This window comes from Prionailurus viverrinus, chromosome C1 (genome assembly GCF_022837055.1).
Source record: "Prionailurus viverrinus isolate Anna chromosome C1, UM_Priviv_1.0, whole genome shotgun sequence".
Classification (NCBI taxonomy): Eukaryota; Metazoa; Chordata; class Mammalia; order Carnivora; family Felidae; genus Prionailurus; species Prionailurus viverrinus.
This window is the reverse complement of record NC_062568.1, coordinates 105,760,725-105,781,525: the sequence shown is the minus strand read 5'-3', so window position 1 is coordinate 105,781,525 and position 20,801 is coordinate 105,760,725. Positions and strand designations below refer to the sequence as shown.

The 20,801-nt window shown below is 34.5% G+C and overlaps 1 protein-coding gene across 2 annotated transcripts in view; it reads left to right on the top strand.

The window, feature by feature from the left end:
- Window positions 1-20,801, top strand: part of MAP3K2 (mitogen-activated protein kinase kinase kinase 2) — a 97,777-nt gene that overhangs the window by 52,788 nt on the left and 24,188 nt on the right. For both annotated transcript variants that reach the window (XM_047869445.1, XM_047869444.1), the window contains exons 2-7: window positions 5,140-5,208; window positions 8,829-8,947; window positions 9,577-9,617; window positions 10,856-10,955; window positions 16,715-16,828; window positions 17,209-17,296. In XM_047869445.1, coding sequence (XP_047725401.1) covers window positions 5,202-5,208; window positions 8,829-8,947; window positions 9,577-9,617; window positions 10,856-10,955; window positions 16,715-16,828; window positions 17,209-17,296 — 469 coding nt within the window. In that variant the 5' untranslated portion in view covers window positions 5,140-5,201. The remainder of the gene's footprint in view (window positions 1-5,139; window positions 5,209-8,828; window positions 8,948-9,576; window positions 9,618-10,855; window positions 10,956-16,714; window positions 16,829-17,208; window positions 17,297-20,801) is intronic.

The following is a 20,801-nucleotide window of genomic DNA, read 5'->3' as shown; positions in this document are numbered from 1 at the left end:
CACCAGTCTCTATTCTTATGTCAGTATTACCATTGTTTTGATTGCTATAGCTTTGTAGTAAGCTTTGAAATCAGGGTATGTGAATATTCTAACTTTATTTTTCTTTTGCAATATTGTTTTGGCTCTTCAGGGCCTCTTGTACTTCCAAATTTAAGGATCAGCTTTTCTGGGGATTGTGCAAATTTAGGGATCAGCTTTTCTGGGGGCGCCTGGGTGGCTCAGTTAAGTGTCTGACTTCTGCTCAGGTAACGATCTTGCAGTTTGTGAGTTCAAGTCCCATGTTGGGCTCTGTGCTGACAGCTCAGAGCCTGAAGCCTGCTTTGGATTCTGTGTCTGCCTCTCTCTCTGCCCTTCCCCTTCTCACCCTCTGTCTGTCTCTCTCAAAAATAAATAAACATTAAAAACATTTTTTTAAAAAGAATTAGCTTTTCTATTTCTGCAAAAAAAAAAAAAAGGCCAATGGAATTTTGATACAGATTGCGTGGAATCTGTAGATCACTTTGGGAATATTCCCATCTTAACAATATTGTCTTTCATCTATGACCATGGGATGCCTTTCCATACATTTAGATCTTCAATTTTTTTCAATAATGTTTTATAGTTTTCAGTGTATACAAGACTTATTTTTCTTAAGTATATTCCTAAGTAATTTATTCTTTTTGATACTATAAATGAATTTATTTTATTTTTTTATGTGACTTTTAAAAAATCTTATTTAAGTTCCAGTATAGTTAACATGCAGTGTTAAATGAGTTTCAGGTGTACGGTGTAATGATTGAACAATTCTGTATATTTCTTTGCTTATCAAGAGAAGTATACTCTTGGGGTGCCTTGGTGGCTCATTTGCTTAAGCATCTGACTCTTGATTTCCGCTCAGATCATGATCTCACAGTTTGTGAGTTCAAGTCCCATGTCTGGCTCTGTGCTGATAGTGCAGAGCCTGCTGGGGATTCTCTCTCTCCCTCTTTCTCTGTCCCTCCCCCACTTGCACACTCTCTCTCAAAAACAAATAAATAAACATTAAAAAAAAAGAATTTAAAGTGTACTCTTAGTTCCCTTCACCTATTTCATCCATCCCCTCCCACTTCCCCTCTGGTAACCATCTGTTTGTTCTCTGTAGTCTTTTTTGGTTTGTCTCTCTTTTTTTCCTTTGTTCATTTGTTTTGCTTATTAACTTCCACATATGAGTAAAATTATGTGTTATTTGTTTTTCTATAAAAACAGGAGTGCTTTTAGTCCTGTATCCAGTACAGTATTAAAAAGGAGTAGTAAGACTGGCCATCTGTTTCTAATCTTAAGGGGGCATGCATCTGGTCTTTCGCCATTAAGTATGATGTTAGCTGTGAGGTTTTTCATGGATGACCTTTATCACCTTGATGAAATTCCCTTATCTTTCTAGTCTTTCAAGTATTTAAGGTAGTTAGATTTTGGCAGATGCATTTTCTGTGTCTATTGAGATGATGTTTTGGTCCTTTTTTAATGTTATTTATTACATTGATTTTTGTATGCTGAACCCTACCTTTTGTGGAATATATCCCACATGTTTGCAGTGTGTAATCCCCCCCCCTTTTTTTTTAATGTTCTGGATTAGGTTTGCTAGTATTTTCTTGAGGATTTTTATATCTGTTCACTTGGGGATCTAGTTGTCTTGTAATGTTTTTGTCTGGTTTATCAGTAATCAGTAATACTGGCTTCAGTTCTCTCTTTCTTTCTCTAGTTCTCTCTCTTTTAATAGTGGTAGTTTTTTCATAAATGTTTGAAGGCATGTGGTTTGGACTTTTATTTGCAGAAAGATTTTCATTTCTAATTCAGTCTCATTAATTTTTATATTGAATTCAGATCCTTCTTGAGTTGGTTTAGGTAGTTTCTAGTAATTTGTGTCATCCAGGTGGCCCAATTTATTGGAAATACAGTTGTTCATAGTATTATCTTATTCTTTTCATTTCTGTAAGGTTGGTAATAATGCTCTATCTTTAATACCTCAGTTTAGTTATTTGTGTCTTTTTTTTTTCTTGGGTAGTCTAGCTAAATGTTTGCTAATTTTCCACTCTAATCCTTATTGTTTCTTTCCTTCTGCTTGTTTGGGTTTCAAATGCTCTTCTTTCTCTAGGGTCTTAAGGTAGAAGTTTAGGTTACTAATTTGAGATCCTTCTCATTTTCAATATGAACATTTACAGTTAGAAATTTATCTCTAAGTTGTACTTCAGGAGCATCTAGTAAGTGTCAGTATATTTTGTTTTCATTTGCATTTATCTCAAAGCATTTTCTAATTTCCTCATGATTTCTTTTTTGATCCATTGATTCTTAAGGAGTGTGGTGTTTTATTTTCACATATTTGTGAATTTCCCAAATTTCCTTCTGTTTCTGATTTCATTGCATTGTTGTCAGGGAACAGACTTCATATAACTTCAGTCCATTTATACTTACTGAGATTAGTTTTATTGACTAACATGGTGTGTTTTGGAAAATGTTCTGTGTGCATTTCTGAAGAATGTGTTTTGGGGTTGAGTTTCCGTGGAAGTTTTATAGTGTTATTCAAATCTTGTTTTCTCACTGATTTTTCTGTTTATCTATTGTTGAAAATTGGGCATTGAAATCTGCAGCAATTATTTTTGAATGATCTATTTCTCCTTTCAATTCTGTAATTTTCTTCTTCCTGTATATTGAGTTTATTGTTACGTGCATACATATTTATAATTACTATAATATAGTATATACTATATTATAGTAATTGTAATTGATGAACTGGCCATGTTTTCATTATAAGTGTTCTCCTTTGTCTCTAACAATTTTTGTATTCTCTTTTGTCTTCTATTAGTATAGCACTGTAGATCTTTTCTGACTACTGCTTGCGTGGTATATCTTTTTCCATCTTTTTACTTTCAGTTTTGTCTTTGAATCTAAAGTTGTGGACAGCATATGGTTGGATCATGTTATTATTTTTTTTAAGTTTATTTATATGTTAGTGCTGATGGGAGAGGGGCAGAGAGAGAGGGAGAGAGAGAATCTCAAGCAAGCTCTGCACTGCCAGCACAGATCCCAACATGGGGTTCCAACCCACAAAACCATGAGATCATGACCTGAGCTGAAACCAAGAGTTGACACTTAACCGACTGAGCCACCCAGGCGCCCCGCCCCGATGATGTTTTTTCTTTTCTTTTCTTTTCTTTTCTTTTCTTTTCTTTTCTTTTCTTTTCTCTTCTCTTCTCTTCTCTTCTCTTCTCTTCTCTTTCCTTTTTAATTTTTTTAATGTTTATTTTAGAGAGAGAGACAGAGTACAAGCTGGGAGGGACAGAGAGAGAGGGAGACACAGAATCTGAAGCAGGCTTCAGCCTCTGAGCTGTACAGAGCCCGATGCAGGGCTCAAACTCACGAACTGTAAGATCATGACCTGAGCTGAAGTTAGATGCTCAACTGACTGAGCCACCCAGGCGTCCCACCTGATCATGTTTTTTTAATCTACTGTGCGAATCTCTATCCTTTAAATGGTTTGTTCATTCCACTTATATTTAATGTAATTACATATGGGTAGAATTACATCTGCTACTTTGTTTATATTTGTGTTTTATGTGTTGTATCCATTTTGTACCACGTTTTTCTATTACTGCTTTCTTTTGTGTTAGATATTTTCTAGTATGCTAATTTAATTTTATTTCTTTTGACGCTTTTATAAAGTTTATTTTTACCAGTTGCTCTGGATATTAAAATTAATAACTTAAAACAATGTAGTTTGGGGGCACCTGGGTAGCTCAGTGGATTAAGCATCTTATTGTTGATCTCAGTTTAGGTCAGGATCTCATAGTTCATGGGATTGAGCCTTATATCAGGCTGTGTGCTGACAGTGTGGAGCCTGCTTGGGATTCTCTCTCCCCACCCCCCCTGCCCTCCCCTGCCCTTGCATGCTTTCTCTCTCTCCTTCTCTCTCTCAAAATAAATAAACTTAAAAAAAAATAACAAAAACCAAAAAATCATTATAGTTTGAGTTGATACCATCTTAATTACTGTGGTATGCAAACACTTTTATATAACACCATTCTTCCCCTTTGTGCTGTTACTGTTATATGTTATATTATTGTATCTTGTGTGCCCAACAAAACACTTCATATTATTGCTTTGTGCAGTTTCTTTAAACCTGTGTATTTCTTGTTGTTGCTTGTGGAGAAGAGTTAACATGGTAGGCCTCACTGCATATCCTTAGAAAGAACTGCTTAAAAGATCCACCCTTGGCTAGCATCTGAGAACTTACCAGGGTCCATACGTGCCTAACTCATAAGAATGCTCGCTGTGCCTAAACTGCTTATACAAACAGTATAGTTTGTGCTGAACAGCTGCTTTTCTTCTGGGAGTTAGGAATTTTGGTGTATGCTAGGCAGAGGGTATGTATTGATCAGTCCCTAATAAAAACTCTCAGTGCAGAGTTTCCAGTTTTTCCTGGTGATGTCATAACTGATTTCTGGGGTTGGGGGGAATTAAAGGTCTCATATGACTTTATTAAAAAAAGATCCTTAGGAGCTAGCCCTCACCTTCCCTGGTCTTTGCCCCGTTTGCCCTTTCCTTTAGCTTATTTTGCTTTGTGCCCTTTTGCTATAGTAAATTATAGCTGTCAGTACTACTGTGTCACTGAGTCTGTTGAGTTCTCTAGCAAGCTCTTGAAACTGGGTGTTCCATTACATACTGCTATAATAGATTACCACAAATTTGGTGGCTTAAAACAACATAAATTTATCATCTTACAGTTTGGGAAGTCAGAAGTCTAAAATGAGTCTAACTGGGCCAAAATCAAGGTGTCAGCATTGCTATGGTTCTTCTGGAGGCTGTAGAGAAAAATGCATTTTTCTTGCCTTTCCCACATCCTAGCAGCTGCCTGTATTCATTGGCTCATGGCTGTCCCATTCCATCTTTAAAGCCAACAATGAGTGGTCAAGCTATTCTTTTGCAGTACCACTCTGACACTTTCCTGCTGATTGTTTATTTATAAGGATCCCTGTGATTATGTTAGGTCCAGCCAAATAACCCAGGATAATCCTCTTATCTTAAATTTGTTAATTTATCATATCTGCAGAGTTCCTTTTGCCATGTATATATATATATATATATTTTTTTTAACGATTAAATGTGTTTATCTTTTTTTCTCCTCAGGCAGTAAAGAATGCTGATGGAAGAACCATTTTCCTAATTTTCAAATTGTTGAGCTGGTTGCCATGATGGGTGAGTTCAGACTAAAGGCAATTTTCATCTATAATTAAAGGATAAAATGGGGAAGAAAAATTTTTCTCTGTGTGTATGACCAAACATTTTTATAAAGAAGTTTTATGATGTAATAGACTTCTGTAATGTTTTGTATTTAATAGATTTTAGATTAAAGCACTTTTTCAGTTAACTTACGTATTTGGAATGACCATTTCATGCAGGATATCCTAGTAGGGACATTCAAAATAAACTACTAAAATGGATTGAGATTTACTTAGAGTCTAATGGCCAGAGAGAATACTAGATAAGGAAACCTGACTTGTAAAGATTGAATAAATGCTGAAGAATGAATTGTTGTAACTACCCAACTATGTAATGTGGTATCATAATGTTAATGGCAAGGGAGGCTTTCCTAAAGTATGGGAGTGGGTTATAGGTTATTTACTTTTTTTCTTCCCCTTTTCCCCTTGTTGAAGTTTCCAACATGAGGCAAGGATTGGAGAGGGAAACACTAGAAATAAATGGACCAAATGGCACCCACCCCATTCTAAATGGGGAAAAAATGGACTGAGTAGTTGGAAGCTAAGTTTTTAAATCTAGACTGATCCCATTTTCTTAATTCTGACATATACTTGTTCATGTTTATCTTTGTCACATTTTTCTTATCACTTGTTTAACAAACGTTATTATTCACTCTTACATGCATGTATGTGACAGTATAGGCTAAAGAGCTTAAATTTGTCAGTGTTCTTTAGTGGAGGGTCTGTACATTTTCAGTGTGTCTCCTTGTGGCAAGTGTGTAAGCTGAAGCTTCACCTTCCTGCTTTTTAAATTTCTCTTCATTTCTCTTTTTGTAACCATGTGTGTAGTGCCATCATGTGGCCCAAATTCTCCGCCCAGCTTCACCTCCAGTTCCAAATTGGATATCTTTTACTGAACTCCTATCATCTTTTCATTTTGGTTGTTCTCACTTGCAGTCTTAGCTGTGTATTAATCAAATCCAGTTGTACCATCCTTCTCAAATAACACTTCACTATAGTAAGCAACAACACAAAGAATAGTCATTGCTTAAAAACTTATACAAAGGTATTCACAGAAAACTGAATATTTAAAAGTATGAATCATAGGTATTTGAATTTTAGATTGAGGATGTTCTCCTGTAGTTATTTTACAAGCATAATGAATAAGCATAGAAGGAATCTAAACCTTTCTGATAAAAGATTTTATTGAAATTATTTCCCAAATAATTTGTTTTTGTGTTCAGGTAAATGTCTTTTCAGCATGTCAGAAACCCACTGCTTCATCTGTGTGCCTTTGGTCAGACTGTGGCCTCCTCCTGTAGGCATCCTCATTGCCTGTTTGATCAACTCATGATCTTTAAGAAATTTATAACCTGTCATATCTGCCTAGTACCAATGACCACCACAGAGATTCTTGATAGAGTAAAGCAGCCTAAGAATTGTTACAAGAGTGCTTATAGTGGATGTTCACCACTTTGCATGATCTTTTGTGAATTTGTTAGTTTACATCTTGTCAGCGTCCTCAAAGTAAGTTTCTTATTGGGTACTTAGGTATATCATGTGATTCTTCTTCAAGCCGGAAAAAGAAGGAACTCAGTTAAATTGCCCTTTATTTGCATATCATCTCACTGTGAAGTTACTTTTATTCAAATGGTCCTCCTTTTTTACATCTACGATAGGAAGCCGTACTTGTTTTTTTTTTTACTTTTATTTATTAAAAAAATTTTTTTTCTTAACATTTATTCATTTTTTGGGAGACAGAGACAGTGCGAATGGAAGAGGGGGAGAGAGAGACCCACATAATCCGAAGTAGGCCCCAAGCTCTGAGCTGTCAGCACACAGCCCGATGTGGGGCTCAAACTCACAAACTGTGAGATCATGACCTGAGTGAGCTGAAGTCAGATGTTTAACCAGCTGAGCCACTCAGGCACCCCCATACTCATTTTTTTTAAACAAGGAAATTAGTATATGTAAATATGATAAGAGATTTAAGCCAGGCATCTGTTCATTTTGGTATTGTGATATTAAACATGGGAAAATATCTAAATTCAAGTGTTTAAGTTTTCTCTAATGAAGAAAATAATTAGAACATATATATGTACTTTTAAGTTTTCAAGTTCTTCTCTCTCGAATACTTAAAAGTATTACTTAAATACTTAAAAATCCAGTTAGGATTAAAGAGCTTACCTTTCTCGAGAAGGTTACATGAGAATATTTTATTCCAGTTGAGATCATTCTCAGCTTATTTTTTTCCTAAGGGCAGATTTATTTTTATCAATAAATGACATGTTCTGGCTTGGACCTGTGGACAGAACACACTTTGTGATTACATTATACCTGGCTGGCTCAGTTGCTTGTTTGGCTAAGGTGACATGATGAAATTGTATTTTACAAAGAATATTTTGTGAAGGATTATAAAATTTTCTCTAAACCTGGAATTTACTGATAACACCTTTGGCAGCATTAATTTTAATTTTAATTTCAATTTAATATGCAAGCAGTCTCATTATAGAGCAGAATATATTGAGTATTATAAAAAATTAATACATTAGGAAAGTCAGCTATTTTGTGTGTTTGAAAGGCTGATGAAGCCACTGAATTGCCACATTCTTTTTAATGATTTCTCTTTACAGGGTAAAGCATGTTTTAATTATTACTACTCTGAAACATAAATTATTGCTCACCAAAATGGTTACATCTTAAAATGTAATCTGTAAAAGTCCTTCAATTCCTTTATTGATTATTTGCTGATTATCATTAGTAGAATTGGTTTAATTCTAGTGATTTACTAGTGAAAATCAATTAAATTATCTCCAAACTTTCCCAGAGAGCATATAATTGGTATTACTAGGAGACTCAGACTTACAGTCTTAGAAAGAAATTTTTTATTTGTTTGGAAGAAATTAAAAGTTCATGATCCTTTCACTCAGTTTTATGGATTCACCCCCTTTTTTTTTTTAAAGGAATGCATTTTTCTTATATTGTTACATTTTAAGTCATTACTGGCTGAGATCCTTAAGCAGCCTATTAAATATAGTCTTGTTGAACTTTATGGTGAGGAAGTACTTACAAATATCAGTAGGTCATTTATTATTCACAGATAAAGCCTTTTGTTTCTGACTTGAAATACTGATGAAAATCTCTAAAATGAATTCTGTACTTTGAACATAAATGCCAAATAATGATGAAAGTCATTTATTTTTTCCCTACTAGCTTTAATTAAAATTTTAGCTATTCTATTGATGTTTTATTTAGGAATCACAGGAAGTAATTTGTCATGATGGGGCTGTTTTCACCCATACACTAGGATGTTACATTATTAGAAGAATCAGAATGAGTTTATCTTGCCTATAAATGTCTCATGTGTAAACATCTAGTATGATGCTAGTGCTTGAGTCTAGTGCAGTTTTAATGTTACTTGTATTCAGTTTTTAAATAATGGAAATTTTTTTTCACCAAAATAATAGAAGTATAGGCATTGAAAATGTTCTAGATGCATTTTTGCGTTAAATTAACGCATTTTGCATTAAATTTAATGATCAAATTTGTGTTTGATGTCTATGATAAATACATATTGAAATTATGATTCTTTGCATCTATTATTTTAAAAATACCCAGATGATCAGCAAGCTTTGAACTCAATCATGCAAGATTTGGCTGTTCTTCATAAAGCCAGTAGACCGGCATTATCTTTACAGGAAACCAGAAAAACAAAATCGTCATCACCAAAAAAGCAGGTATTCTAATAAACACATATTTTTATTGTATGAATTATTTGCCTTGAATATCCTAATCTTATAGAGGGTTTGTTTAAAGCGTTTGTCTTTTACATTTTTGAATCAAATATTTTTTGTCATACATTTTTCCTAATGGGTGTGCATTTTTAAAAATGGTAGTTTTCATTGAATGTAGTAACTGCCCTCTAATACTGATATTTCATCCATTCTTAAAGCACTTAAGATAAACAAATTGTTTTTATTTGAAGTAGTCTGTTCTGTTTACAAATGAGCATCATTTTCATTTTTGTAACTCAAATTTCTTTGAGATGTCCAACACAAAAAGTGGGAATCCAATGCTCTGTATTTCCCTCTCATAGGTTTAGCAAGGGTCTCATAGGCATGATCACTAAGAGATTTTGGTGCTCTTTGCTTTCAGCCCAGAGTCAGCAACACAGTTCTCAACTCAGCTCTTTGACAGACATTATGAATTGATTGGAGTTCACACTGAAAATGAAACCTCCTTTCCCCCTGCTTTTTTTTTTTAAATGAGTGACTAAGGGGGAAAAAAAATGAGTGACTAAGAAAAAATATCTAGAAATTGTAGAAATTTTATCTGATTTCTGAAATGATTTATCATTTCATTACAGAATGATGTGCGAGTCAAATTTGAACACAGAGGGGAGAAAAGGTAAGCAAAGAAACACTACATGCCAGTTTATTGATTTAATCAAATAAGTCATAAAAACCATTAAAAGTTTTTTCTGGACTTTAGTGAAAGTTGATGGCTTACAAATTGAGAATGGAATAGTCCTTTGGTAATGTGTAACATGTACTTAGACTTAAAATAGAGTCTGTCAAAATTTAGGCTAAAGTTTAGTAACAATTATTAATGTTTTTATTTTAGGAAATAAAAAAATCTTGGATAATACAGCCTTTAAATATTACTATTTCCTTTTATTTTTACTCAGTGGAAATCAAATATATTTCTCCTTATCATAATTGTATTGTCCCTTCAGATATTATATAAAGCTTATGTACATGGATTTAACATTCATAATTTTGATTATTCTCAAGAGACCTCAGTCATATGACATATATTTGATTAGTAACATTGAGGAAGATGATTGGAATGGTGGCTGTAAATTAATTAGCAGAGGGATAAGCCTAGCCTTCCATTGGGTGTCTGTATCTTAGTGCAGTGGTAGAGGTGGTGGTGGTGGTGGTGGTTGACAACAAAATTGTTAACAAGGCCTAATAGGAGATAGAGAAGATGGGATTTCACTTCTGTTATTGGTGTCTCATTAAATCCAGTTAGTGAAAGAGCATCCATTTTAAGGGCTTTAAACAGGCTCATGAGTCATATAACCTGAAGATGTAAAAATGTTTTATACAGAGATGTCAACAAAATTGGATATACCACATATACCATCCACTTGTCCAACGTGCTTTTTTCCTATTGTTCTTTTATGGATATTTTCTCAATTCTTTCCACTCATTGAGCATTATTTATTAAGTACTGTAAGTATTGGACCATAAAGGAATAAAGTGAGCAGAACAAACATGGTCCCTCCCCCATACTACAGTCTAATATAGTAATTTCCAAGCTTAGGTGCTTGCTTCCAGGGTCAGCATAGGCTAATCTTTTGAGACACAGGAAGAAAATACTAGAATTAAAAAGTTTTAATTTTATAAAAATACTTATTTTGGGGATATGCTTACATGATATATAGGTCCTCAGAAATGTTGAGTTGATAAAGGTACAGAAATCAAAATTTGAATCTCCAAAGAACAAACAACTTTATTCGTTTAATAGTTTTGTTGGATTCCATTATACAGAGGTCATATAGTTAAGTTTAATTTTAATCACTTTTTTCAGTGAACATTTTACAGCTGCTCTTTAATAATCTTAAAATTCTGTCCACATAGAATCCTTCAGTTCCCCAGACCAGTTAAACTGGAAGATCTGAGATCTAAGGCTAAAACTGCCTTTGGACAATCTATGGATCTCCATTATACCAATAATGAGGTAAACATGTACAATTTAACTTTCAATAGCTCTTATTTTGGAAAGTAGTATGTTCATTTAAGAGATTGTTTTAGGAATATTTATTTAGAAATTGATAAGGATATGGTATACTAGAGAAACAAAACACGTAAATTTGTAAATTTTAACTAACTGAACTGTGTGTTTTCCATTGTGGAAAGATTTAAAGACACTACTGTGCAAGTAATTGAATGAGAACATATTGAGGGAGGAAACATACGTATTACTTAGAAGTTTGCTGCTTATTTATGTTTTATTTTCACTCTGTGTACTTTTTTTTTTTTAATTATCCTCAAGTTAACATACAGTATAGTGTTGGCTTCAGGAGTAGTAGAATTCAGTGATTCATCTCTTACATATGACACCCAGTGCTTAATCCTGAAGAGTGCCTTCCTTAATGCCCCCATCACCCATTTAACCCACTCCTCCCAACGCTCAGTTTGTTCTCTGTATTTAAGTCTCTTATGGTTTGTGTCCCTCTCCTATTTTTATCTTCTTTTTCCTTCTCTTCCCCTATGTTCATTGTTAAATTTTCTCAAATTCCACAATGAGTGGAATAGCTATAAACACTGAGGTGCATGTGCCCCCTCAAGTCAACATTTTTGTATCTTTTAGATAAATTCCTAGTAGTGCAATTGCTGGGTTGTAGGGTAGTTCTGTTTTTAATGTTTTGAGGAACCTCCACACTTTTCCAGAGTGGCTGTAACAATTTGCATTCCCACCAACAGTGCAATAGGGTTCCCCTTTCTCCACATCCTCGCCAACATTTGTTGTTTCCTGAGTTGTTAATTTTAGCCATTCTGACAGGTTTGAGGTGGCATCTCATTGTGGTTTGGGTTTGCATTTTCCTGATGATGAGCGATGTTGAGTATCTTTTCATGTGTCTGTTTGCCATCTGGATGTCTTCTTTGGAAATTGTGTACACTCTACTTTTTGATGAACTGTCTTTTTTTCTCATACTCTACATTTGGGTGTATAGACAATAGAGCTTTGGTAGTCAGACAGTTTAGCTAAAACTTTAAAGGATTATTTTCAAGTTGCTTAGGATATGATTAGATCATTATGTTTGTGTGTCGGTACATGTGATTTTAAGGGCTTCATCTGGCACTGAGGAGCTCTGTGTTCTGGACCACCCCCCTTTTTTTAATGTTTATTTATTTTTGAGAGAGAGAGACAGAGAGAATACAAGCAGGGGAGGGCAGAAAGAGAGGGAGACAAAGAATGTGAAGCAGGCTCCATCCAGGCTGTGAGCTGTCAGCACAGAGCCCGATGCAGGGCTCAAACCCATGAACTGTGAGATCACGACCTGAGCCGAAGTCGGACACTTAACTGACTGAACCACCCAGGCGCCCCTGGAAAATCCCCCTTTGAACCTTCTTAAAATTCAGATTGGATTAGATAATCCCTGAGGTTTCTTTAAGATCCTATGCAATCTCAAGATCTTGAATCTTAAAAATTTCAGGGACAATTTAATTGGTTAATTTGTTGTTTTCTCAGAAAATACTTGCTGAATTTGCCAGGCATAATGCCATGATTCATGAATTGCAGTGCTTCATGGAGTTTATAGGCTTGTGTTTGTGGTAGAAGCAGACAACTAAATAATGAGTTGTTCAAATATATTAAGTTCTTTGAAGGACAGGCATAAAATATCATGAAAAACAATGAAGGCAAGGGCAGGCAGTACCTGTTCTGTTTAGGTGGTACTAAGGAAGAACTAAGGTGGTAATATTTAATTACTGTCACTTGAAGTATGAAAAGCCAAACTTGCAAAAAGTTTGAGGGCAAGAACATTCTTGGTAGAGAGCCATTGAGAAGCATACCTACAGAGATCCTAAGATGGAAAAGACTAGTTATGTTTCAGGAATAGGAAAGTGCTAGTGCGAATGGAGTAATGGTGGAGAGCTTACTAAAAATTAACTTGAGAGAACATGTAAAAGTGCTTTGCAAATGTTAAAACATTGAGCAAATAAAAATATTTGAAAATACTAGATTTTCAAATGAGTCATTAATTTAAAACAAAAACTATGTTAATGTAGTTTGTCTGAAGAAACCACTTACAACTGAAAGCAGAACATATTTTGAGAAAGCAAAAATCCATATTCAAACAAATAGTATCCCTGAACAAAGTGATGAGTATTATACTATAGTAATACCTTAATATTTTATTTTTTAATAATTTTTGGGTTTTCATTTAGCCACGAACACCTCTTGTTGCCTGGCCCTGTCTTGGCACTTACTATTTCTTTTTCTGATTTCTACCTGCCAGTCTGAGGGCTTTTTAGAGGTATAGCCATAGGGTCTAGGCAGAAATACAGATAGGGGTACCAGGGGGTGATGGGAGAATGAGACTCAAGGATGGTGTGGGAGGTGGGGATAGGTAGGTTCCACTTAACAACAATGGTAACTTGCTGGATAACACATCCTTTATAGGCCCCTTTCCTGTCTTCCCCATTCCTCTGTACCAGTGTTTCCTGGTACATTTTCCCACATACAAAGGTTTGAACTTGAGTCTTTATTTTGTGGTATGATTTTAGGGGAATCCAGATATATATTTGTTTTTGATTTTAGGGGAATCCTGATATATCTTTGTTTTTGTTTGGCCTAAAATTGTATGATGGAAAGCTTTCAAATGCCAAGATACATTAAGTCTACAATATTGTCTTGGTCTAGCAGTCTAGTAGGTCTATCAAGAAAAATGAGGTCAGTTTGACATAATTGGCTCATATTGTACCTGTTCTAGGTCCTAGAATTGCTGTTTCATCCCCCTGAGTTCTCCAATTTGTTTATATAATTTTTTCTAGAGTTTTCTTAAGGATTGACACCAAGCTAATCTGTAGTTTCAAGAATGTTCTCCCTTTTTCTAAAAGTTGGAAAATTTCTCCCATTTTCAGTTTCTTTTTCTCATGCTTTCTGAGGATTTCTGTGAGTGGTTCTGCCATTATATCTGGGTGGCCTCTTGGCAGGAATGTGGTAGAAGAGACATTAAGTAGGGTGAGATCACATTTAAAATTTCTCACAACTAAGAGATTCTTTTGAGACTGTGATTCTGTGAGTTAACCATGTCCTGATTCACATCATGACAAACCCAATGCATGCCCTTCAATACTGAGGGTACTAGGGAAAAGCTTATAAGGTCTGTTAGTTTTGTGGACATATGGACAAGCAAAAAACTCAGTCTATAGATATTTTTTTCTAGTATAAATCCCTGTGTTCTAAAAGAACCATTATTCTGTAAACTTCTAGTTTGCCAGACTCAAAACAATGAGATTTAAGCTGTGATTGGTTGGCTCTGTTAGTTGGGCTCCTCTTTATCTAATAGTGTCAAGCATGTGTGTTGTCGTGTGTGTGTGTGTGTGTGTGTGTGTGTGTGTGTGTGTGTGTGTGTGTGTGTATTGCCACGGGAGATAGATGTGAAGGTGTGCAGGCAAGGAAAGTGGATTTTCTAAGATCTTTCTCTCTCTCTTTTTTAAGTGTTTATTTTGAGAAAGTGCTGTGGAGGGGCAGAAAGAGAGAGTAGAGAGAGAATCCCAAGCAGGCTGTGCGCTGCCAGTGCAGAGCCTGATGAGGGGCTTGATCTTGAACAAACCATGAGATCATGATCTGAGTTGAAATCAAGAGGCGGAAGCTTAACCAGCTGAGCCACCCATGTGCCCCAGATCTTTCCCATTTTAGATGGTTAGAGGAAGAAAACCTTTCTGTGGACTATTATCATGTGTCACTGTGCAAAGTCAGGCAAATAAATCACTTCTTTTAAATTTAGGTTCTATTGCATGGGCTTCAGGACCTAATTTTGAGTTTTTGGGAAGGATTCACATTAACCCACAACTGATGTATCAGTATTAAGACAGAGGGAAGTAGATTTCATGACTGAGGCTGAAATGAATTCACTAAGCAGGAAAACATTGTGTAATGTATTTAATATAATTTAGATAAGGTGGGATTTGTTATTAACTCTTAGTCCTCATTTTAAAATTGGTAATAGGTGACTTTAGAACATACAAGGGATCACATGAGAACCATAGGCAGTAGCCCAAGCTGCCAATATATATACTCCTCCACAATGCCCAGATTTCACATTAGTAAACTGAAGAACAACAAAATCATTTATGTTAATATTTTGTTATTGTGATTTAAATAGTGTCTTTTCTCCCCAGAAGCAACAGTGTCTTAGAGAAGTAAGCGATCCAATTATCAATAAATGTATAGTAAAAGTAAATATTCAGGTTTTCCCCTCAAATGAAAAACTGGAAAAAAAATCATCTTTGCTTTAAAATGTTTTCTAGTGCTTAAAATATAATTAAAAAGAATACAAAAGATAGGAACAAGATGTACCAATATGGTTCAAAATCAATAGGAAAATAAAAGGATATTCTTTTTCATTTATGCTTATTCTGTGATACCAAACAGTTAATATTCTTTTCTTATTAGAAAAAAAAATTCTCATAGAGGAAAAAAAGGCCTGGTTATAGTAGGTAAGTTGGAATAGTACAAAACTACTAAAGTAGCTACAAACAGATATTGGGAATATAATTTCAAGTACCTATTAAGTAAATTTAAGTGGATTGTACGGTGGAAATCACGTTAGTCTGGAATCCACATTATTTGTGTTTGGAAGCCTTTATTAAAACAATGGCTTTTTTCCATAAAGAAATCTGCAGAGAATGCACACCATGCCAGCTTGTGGGTTTGGGTACAGATGATGCTTTTGCCATATGATATGCATTAAACAGTATTTACCAAGTAGTTGACATGCATTCTCTGTGTCAGTTATTAGTGCCTCTGTCCTCAAGGCATTCATACTGTAGAGGACCCCAAACTAACTAGGCCTTTACATTTGAATGGCTTCTATACTGTACTTAATTAGAGCAAGGTAACAAGTGTGCAATAGGTTCATTTATTTTTATTCTGTCCTTTCAGTGAAATGGAATATACTTTGAAGATTATTGACAGTTGTCCTAAGCGATTAAGTTTACATTTTTTTAAAAAAAGAAAAGAGTATTTGATTTTCTTAAGTTGTGTGAGTCATGCTTTCTCATAGACCTTTCAGAGGCTTTTTGTCCTTTATAATGTCTGATCCATAAGAGGATCCAATCTGCTAATGAAAGCAGATTTCCACATTTAGAGTTTACTATGGATGGCTGACCCATTTAGCTGATTTATTGCTGGTGTAGTCACCAGGAGCAGAGGGAGCCCCAGGTGGACTGTAGATTGCGGGTACATTGTTAGTGGTCCCTCCATGGCAGCTGCTACAGATGCTCATTGTATTTGGGATGGTGATACTCACTGTAGGTATGCAAATCTGGAGAATGCAAATTCGTGGTAGTATTACTATAGAGAAAAACCTGAGAGTTTCATCAATGCAGATGAAGGATAGTATTGTATGTAGTTTTTGTGTGTACTCCTTAATGCTGTTTTGAGGTAAAGATACTATACTTTACATTTTGCAACATTATGGAAATATCCTAGAAAATTAATCTTTAACCTTTAAATGTGTTTTTTAGAAGAATTTAATGATGATTAAAGCAAAAAAAATTTTTGTCCATATTCAGTCTTATGATTTTAGTGGTGGCAGGATGGGAAGAGTGAAACAATTTAGATACATCTATTCATTCAGAATTTCATTATACTGACAAAGAGCCAGGGTATTTTGAAATTTATAATTCCATAGTAATGAAGATGGTCCTGAAAGGACTTTACCTGGTGAGATGGTTGCATGATTCATTATGTTCCCTTCTGTTCAGTTGGTAATTCCATTAACTACCCAAGATGACTTGGACAAAGCTGTGGAGCTGCTGGATCGTAGTATTCATATGAAGAGCCTCAAGATATTACTTGTAATAAACGGAAGTACACAGGTATGCATTGAGACATCTTTCAGTAAGGATTATAGGATTTGTGCCTGTGAAATATGAAACATAGTTACATTCTATAATCATTGATATATTTTCAATATAATGAAATGTAAACTTACATAATGTAATTGCTATAGTTTTATATCCTTGCTCCTCAAAACCATGTAGCCAAAATTAAAGTAAGTATAATATACTGTACATATGGAACTAATAGAAATACTGAGAACTTGGGAAAATTTATGCTGGAAATAAAGTTTCAAAGAACAGATTTGATAAGACCTACAAACAGTGTAGAATATCTAGGTTGTATTTGGTGGGGGGAAGGATTCTGTTTAAAGCCCCAAAAGGGGAAGAATAGTATTAATCATCCCCTTTCCTTATAGGCTGCTAATTTAGAACCATTGCCATCACTAGAAGATTTGGATAACACAGTATTTGGAGCAGAGAGGAAAAAACGGCTTTCTATAATAGGTAAGAATGATAGTGTCCAAACCATAAAATGGACAATTTCTCAGTTTCTTCTTCATCCTTTAATGTAGGCCAGCACCTAAACATAACCCTGATAAATAGCAGCCTGTCTCTGTACTCTGTAATTTTTCCCAGGTACCTGTGTTCTAGTTTCTTATGTCCCTTCAAAAGTTACATCAAGTGTTGTAAGATTAGCAATCTCAAGCTTAAATATTTTTTCTTTATATACTTAGGATATTTTAATATTTAACAAATTTAAATAAAACCTCTAGTTATTTTAATTATAAAAATAACCAGAGAGAAGAAATTAAAAGAAGTAATTCCAATATATTAAAATTAATGGATGGACTAAGTTCATAAGCCTTTCTCTAAGTTTTAGTTATTGCAGTACTATCAAATGCATTGCTAAGAGTTTCCAGATTGTTTTTTTTTAGTATTCATTATTCATCATTAATAATAGACTATTAAAATTAAGCTTGTGGTACAAAGCAGAATGGATCCCGTGTGCTGTTTGAAGGAGGCCTATTAGAGAGGCAAGGGTGAGGCAGAGGTGCTCTGAACTCCCCAGTTCTGTGGATCTTCTTCAGGTAGCATAAAATGTTAATAATAATCTGCATTTTTATATGATAAAAGCATTACATTGCTCAAAAACCACTGGTATAAATATATTTTAACAGGGCAGTGAATGTGACAACATGAAAACGTATGTGAGGTATGGACTTGAAAGGGAAAAGTAGAGGAGGAAGTGAAACAGATGAATGGAGAGGGAGGAAGCAGGAGGGTGGGACAAAATGAGAGATATGGTTGGGACTCCAAGACTGGTAACAGAAAAGGATTGTTAATAACACAAGAAGAGATTAAATTGGCATATGGGCCAACCCCCATATATCCGTTAGTGATCTTTTGTTTTGGCCCCCCCGGAAGAAGCTACTTAACTACTTCTTTCTAAGTATCTGTCTTACATAAGTCCTACTTTTGGTTTCAGAAATGCTGGAAATGTGAGCAGCAGCGATAATATACAAGCAAAATAGAAATTGTTTATCTTTATTCAGATATATTTTTATATGGTTTAGAATTTGGGTGAAGGAACATTAGGAACACCTGAATTCAGATTCCATCTCTCTAATTAACTTGAGACCAATAATGTTCTTCTCATCTTTAAATCATGGGATTCTTGTGGCAATAGGTTGAGAAAACACTTTTAAGAACATTTTGCTTTTCAAACTAGAAAACATGACTGTTATTAAACCTACATTTCTTTCTTCATTCCCTTTTCTTATCACATTACAGTATGTATCATTTTAAAGTAAAAATTGCCAGTCACTGTAGTTGCATTACAACAAGCTGAATGCTCTACTTAAATTGACATTTTAAGTTCATTTTGAATTAAAACTCTACTGAGTACCTCAATCTTGTCCTACTAGTAAATATTTGAGTTCAGTGCTAGCATAAGAAGAAGCTGGAAATTATAATGTAGAAAATTGTTGGTTTTTATTGGTACCTCTTTAAACCTAGAATAGCTTTGATAGATATGACCACCATCTTTTTTCCTTATTTATTGATAATTATTCTCTTTAATTATTTTCATAAAAGATATCTAGAGGAAAAACTACCTTTGGGATGAGTATATTCTAGTGTGGAGGTCTCAACCAAGAGTGCGTTGGCATACCCATTACCAATAAAAGTTAAGAAAAAAGGGTTTTCTTTGGGTATAAATACCCAGTAGTGGAATTACTGGGTCATATGGTAGTTCTGTTTTTAATTTTTTTGCTGGACCTCCATACTGTTTCCAAGGTATCAATTTATATTTCCACTGACAGTTGATGAGGGTTCCTTTTTCTCCACATCCTCATCAATACCTCTTGTTTCTTAGGTTGTTGATTTAGCCATTCTGACAGGTATAAGGTAGTATGTCATCATGGTTTGATTTTCATTTCCCTGATCATGAGTGATGTTGAGCATCTTTTCATGTGTCTGCTGGTAAAATGAAATTCAAAGAAATTTGAAGAAAAGCTAATTCAAAACAATATATGCATCCCTATGTTTATTATACTAGTATTTACAAAGCCAAGATATGGATGCAACCTAAGTGTCCATGGATAGATGAAGGATAAAGAAGATGTGGATATGTATATATAGAGTGCTGTATTACTCAGCCACCAAAAAGAATGAGATCACGCCATTTGTGAGAACACAGTGGACCTAGAGGGTGTTATGTTAAGTGAAATAACTTAGAGAAAGATACCATATGATTTCATTTATATGTAGAATCTGAAAAGCAGAGCAAATGAATAAACAAAAAATCAGACTCTTAAATACAGAGAACAAACTGGTGATTGTCAGGGGATTGGGAGGGTGGCCAAATAGGTGAAGGGGATTAAGGGGCACAAACTTGCAGTTATAAAATAGATAAGTCATGGAGATGAAAAGCCCAGTATGGAGAATATAGTCAATAATATTGTAATAATATATGGTGGCAGATACTGACTATACTTAGAGTGGTGAGCATGAGAACTGTCAGATCATTATGTTGTACACCTGAAACTGTTACAACGTTGTGTGTCAACTAGACTTTAATAAAAATAAATAAATAAAAAGAAAAATGAATTATCTAGTAAGGAGATGAAGAGACTTTCATAGCATTTTTTTCTTCCCTATCTCCTTTTAGTAATGAGTATATTGATCTTTTATAAACAAGAGTATATGGAGGGAGTAAAAATATTAGGGATAATGTCATTGTACCTATTACAAAGCCTAAATAACCCTTGGCTCAAAGTTCAGTTACTGATTATTTTAGAGTCAAGCAGAGAGTTATCTGTTCTGTTCAAATCTTTTGGTAATCACTTTGTTCTTTTTCTCCCTATCTCCTCACTCACAAATGCTAGCATATACTTACAGTGACCCCTTTTTATAAGGCAAAGCCTTTTGCTTTCAATCTGACCAAAACTTAAATGCCCACATGACCTCCCCATATCTTTTTTTAAAATAGTTTAATTTCAGAATATTTGGAGGAAAAGAGAGCTGTGTTAATAAACATAGCATTATTTCTATAAAACCAGGTAAAAATAAAATGGATTATTATCTCATAAGAAATGATGTGATTAACTAGGTGAACTATATTAGATTTTCTGCTTTTCTGAATTATGAAGAAATTTAAATGCCAGGAATATGGCTTGTGATAAAACCTAATTTTAAAGTACCTGAGAATAAAATTCAGGATTCTAATTTGAAAATACTCTAATATGGCTTAAGTGACTTAGAAAGTAATCTCACTTTAGGTTTTTAAAGATTAAGGAGAGGGAATGGAAAGAACATTATGGAACCAGATGTGCCTAGCACATACTCAGTGTGAATAATTTTATCATTACAACACCCTTGCAGAGGAGGGATTTTGTCTTTTTTTTTTCTTTGTTTATCTTACGTGCTGGCTTTATTCAGTTCTTCAACCTATTTTTAAAATTCAAGTATAATTAACATACAGTGTTAGGTTAGTTTCAGGTGTATGATA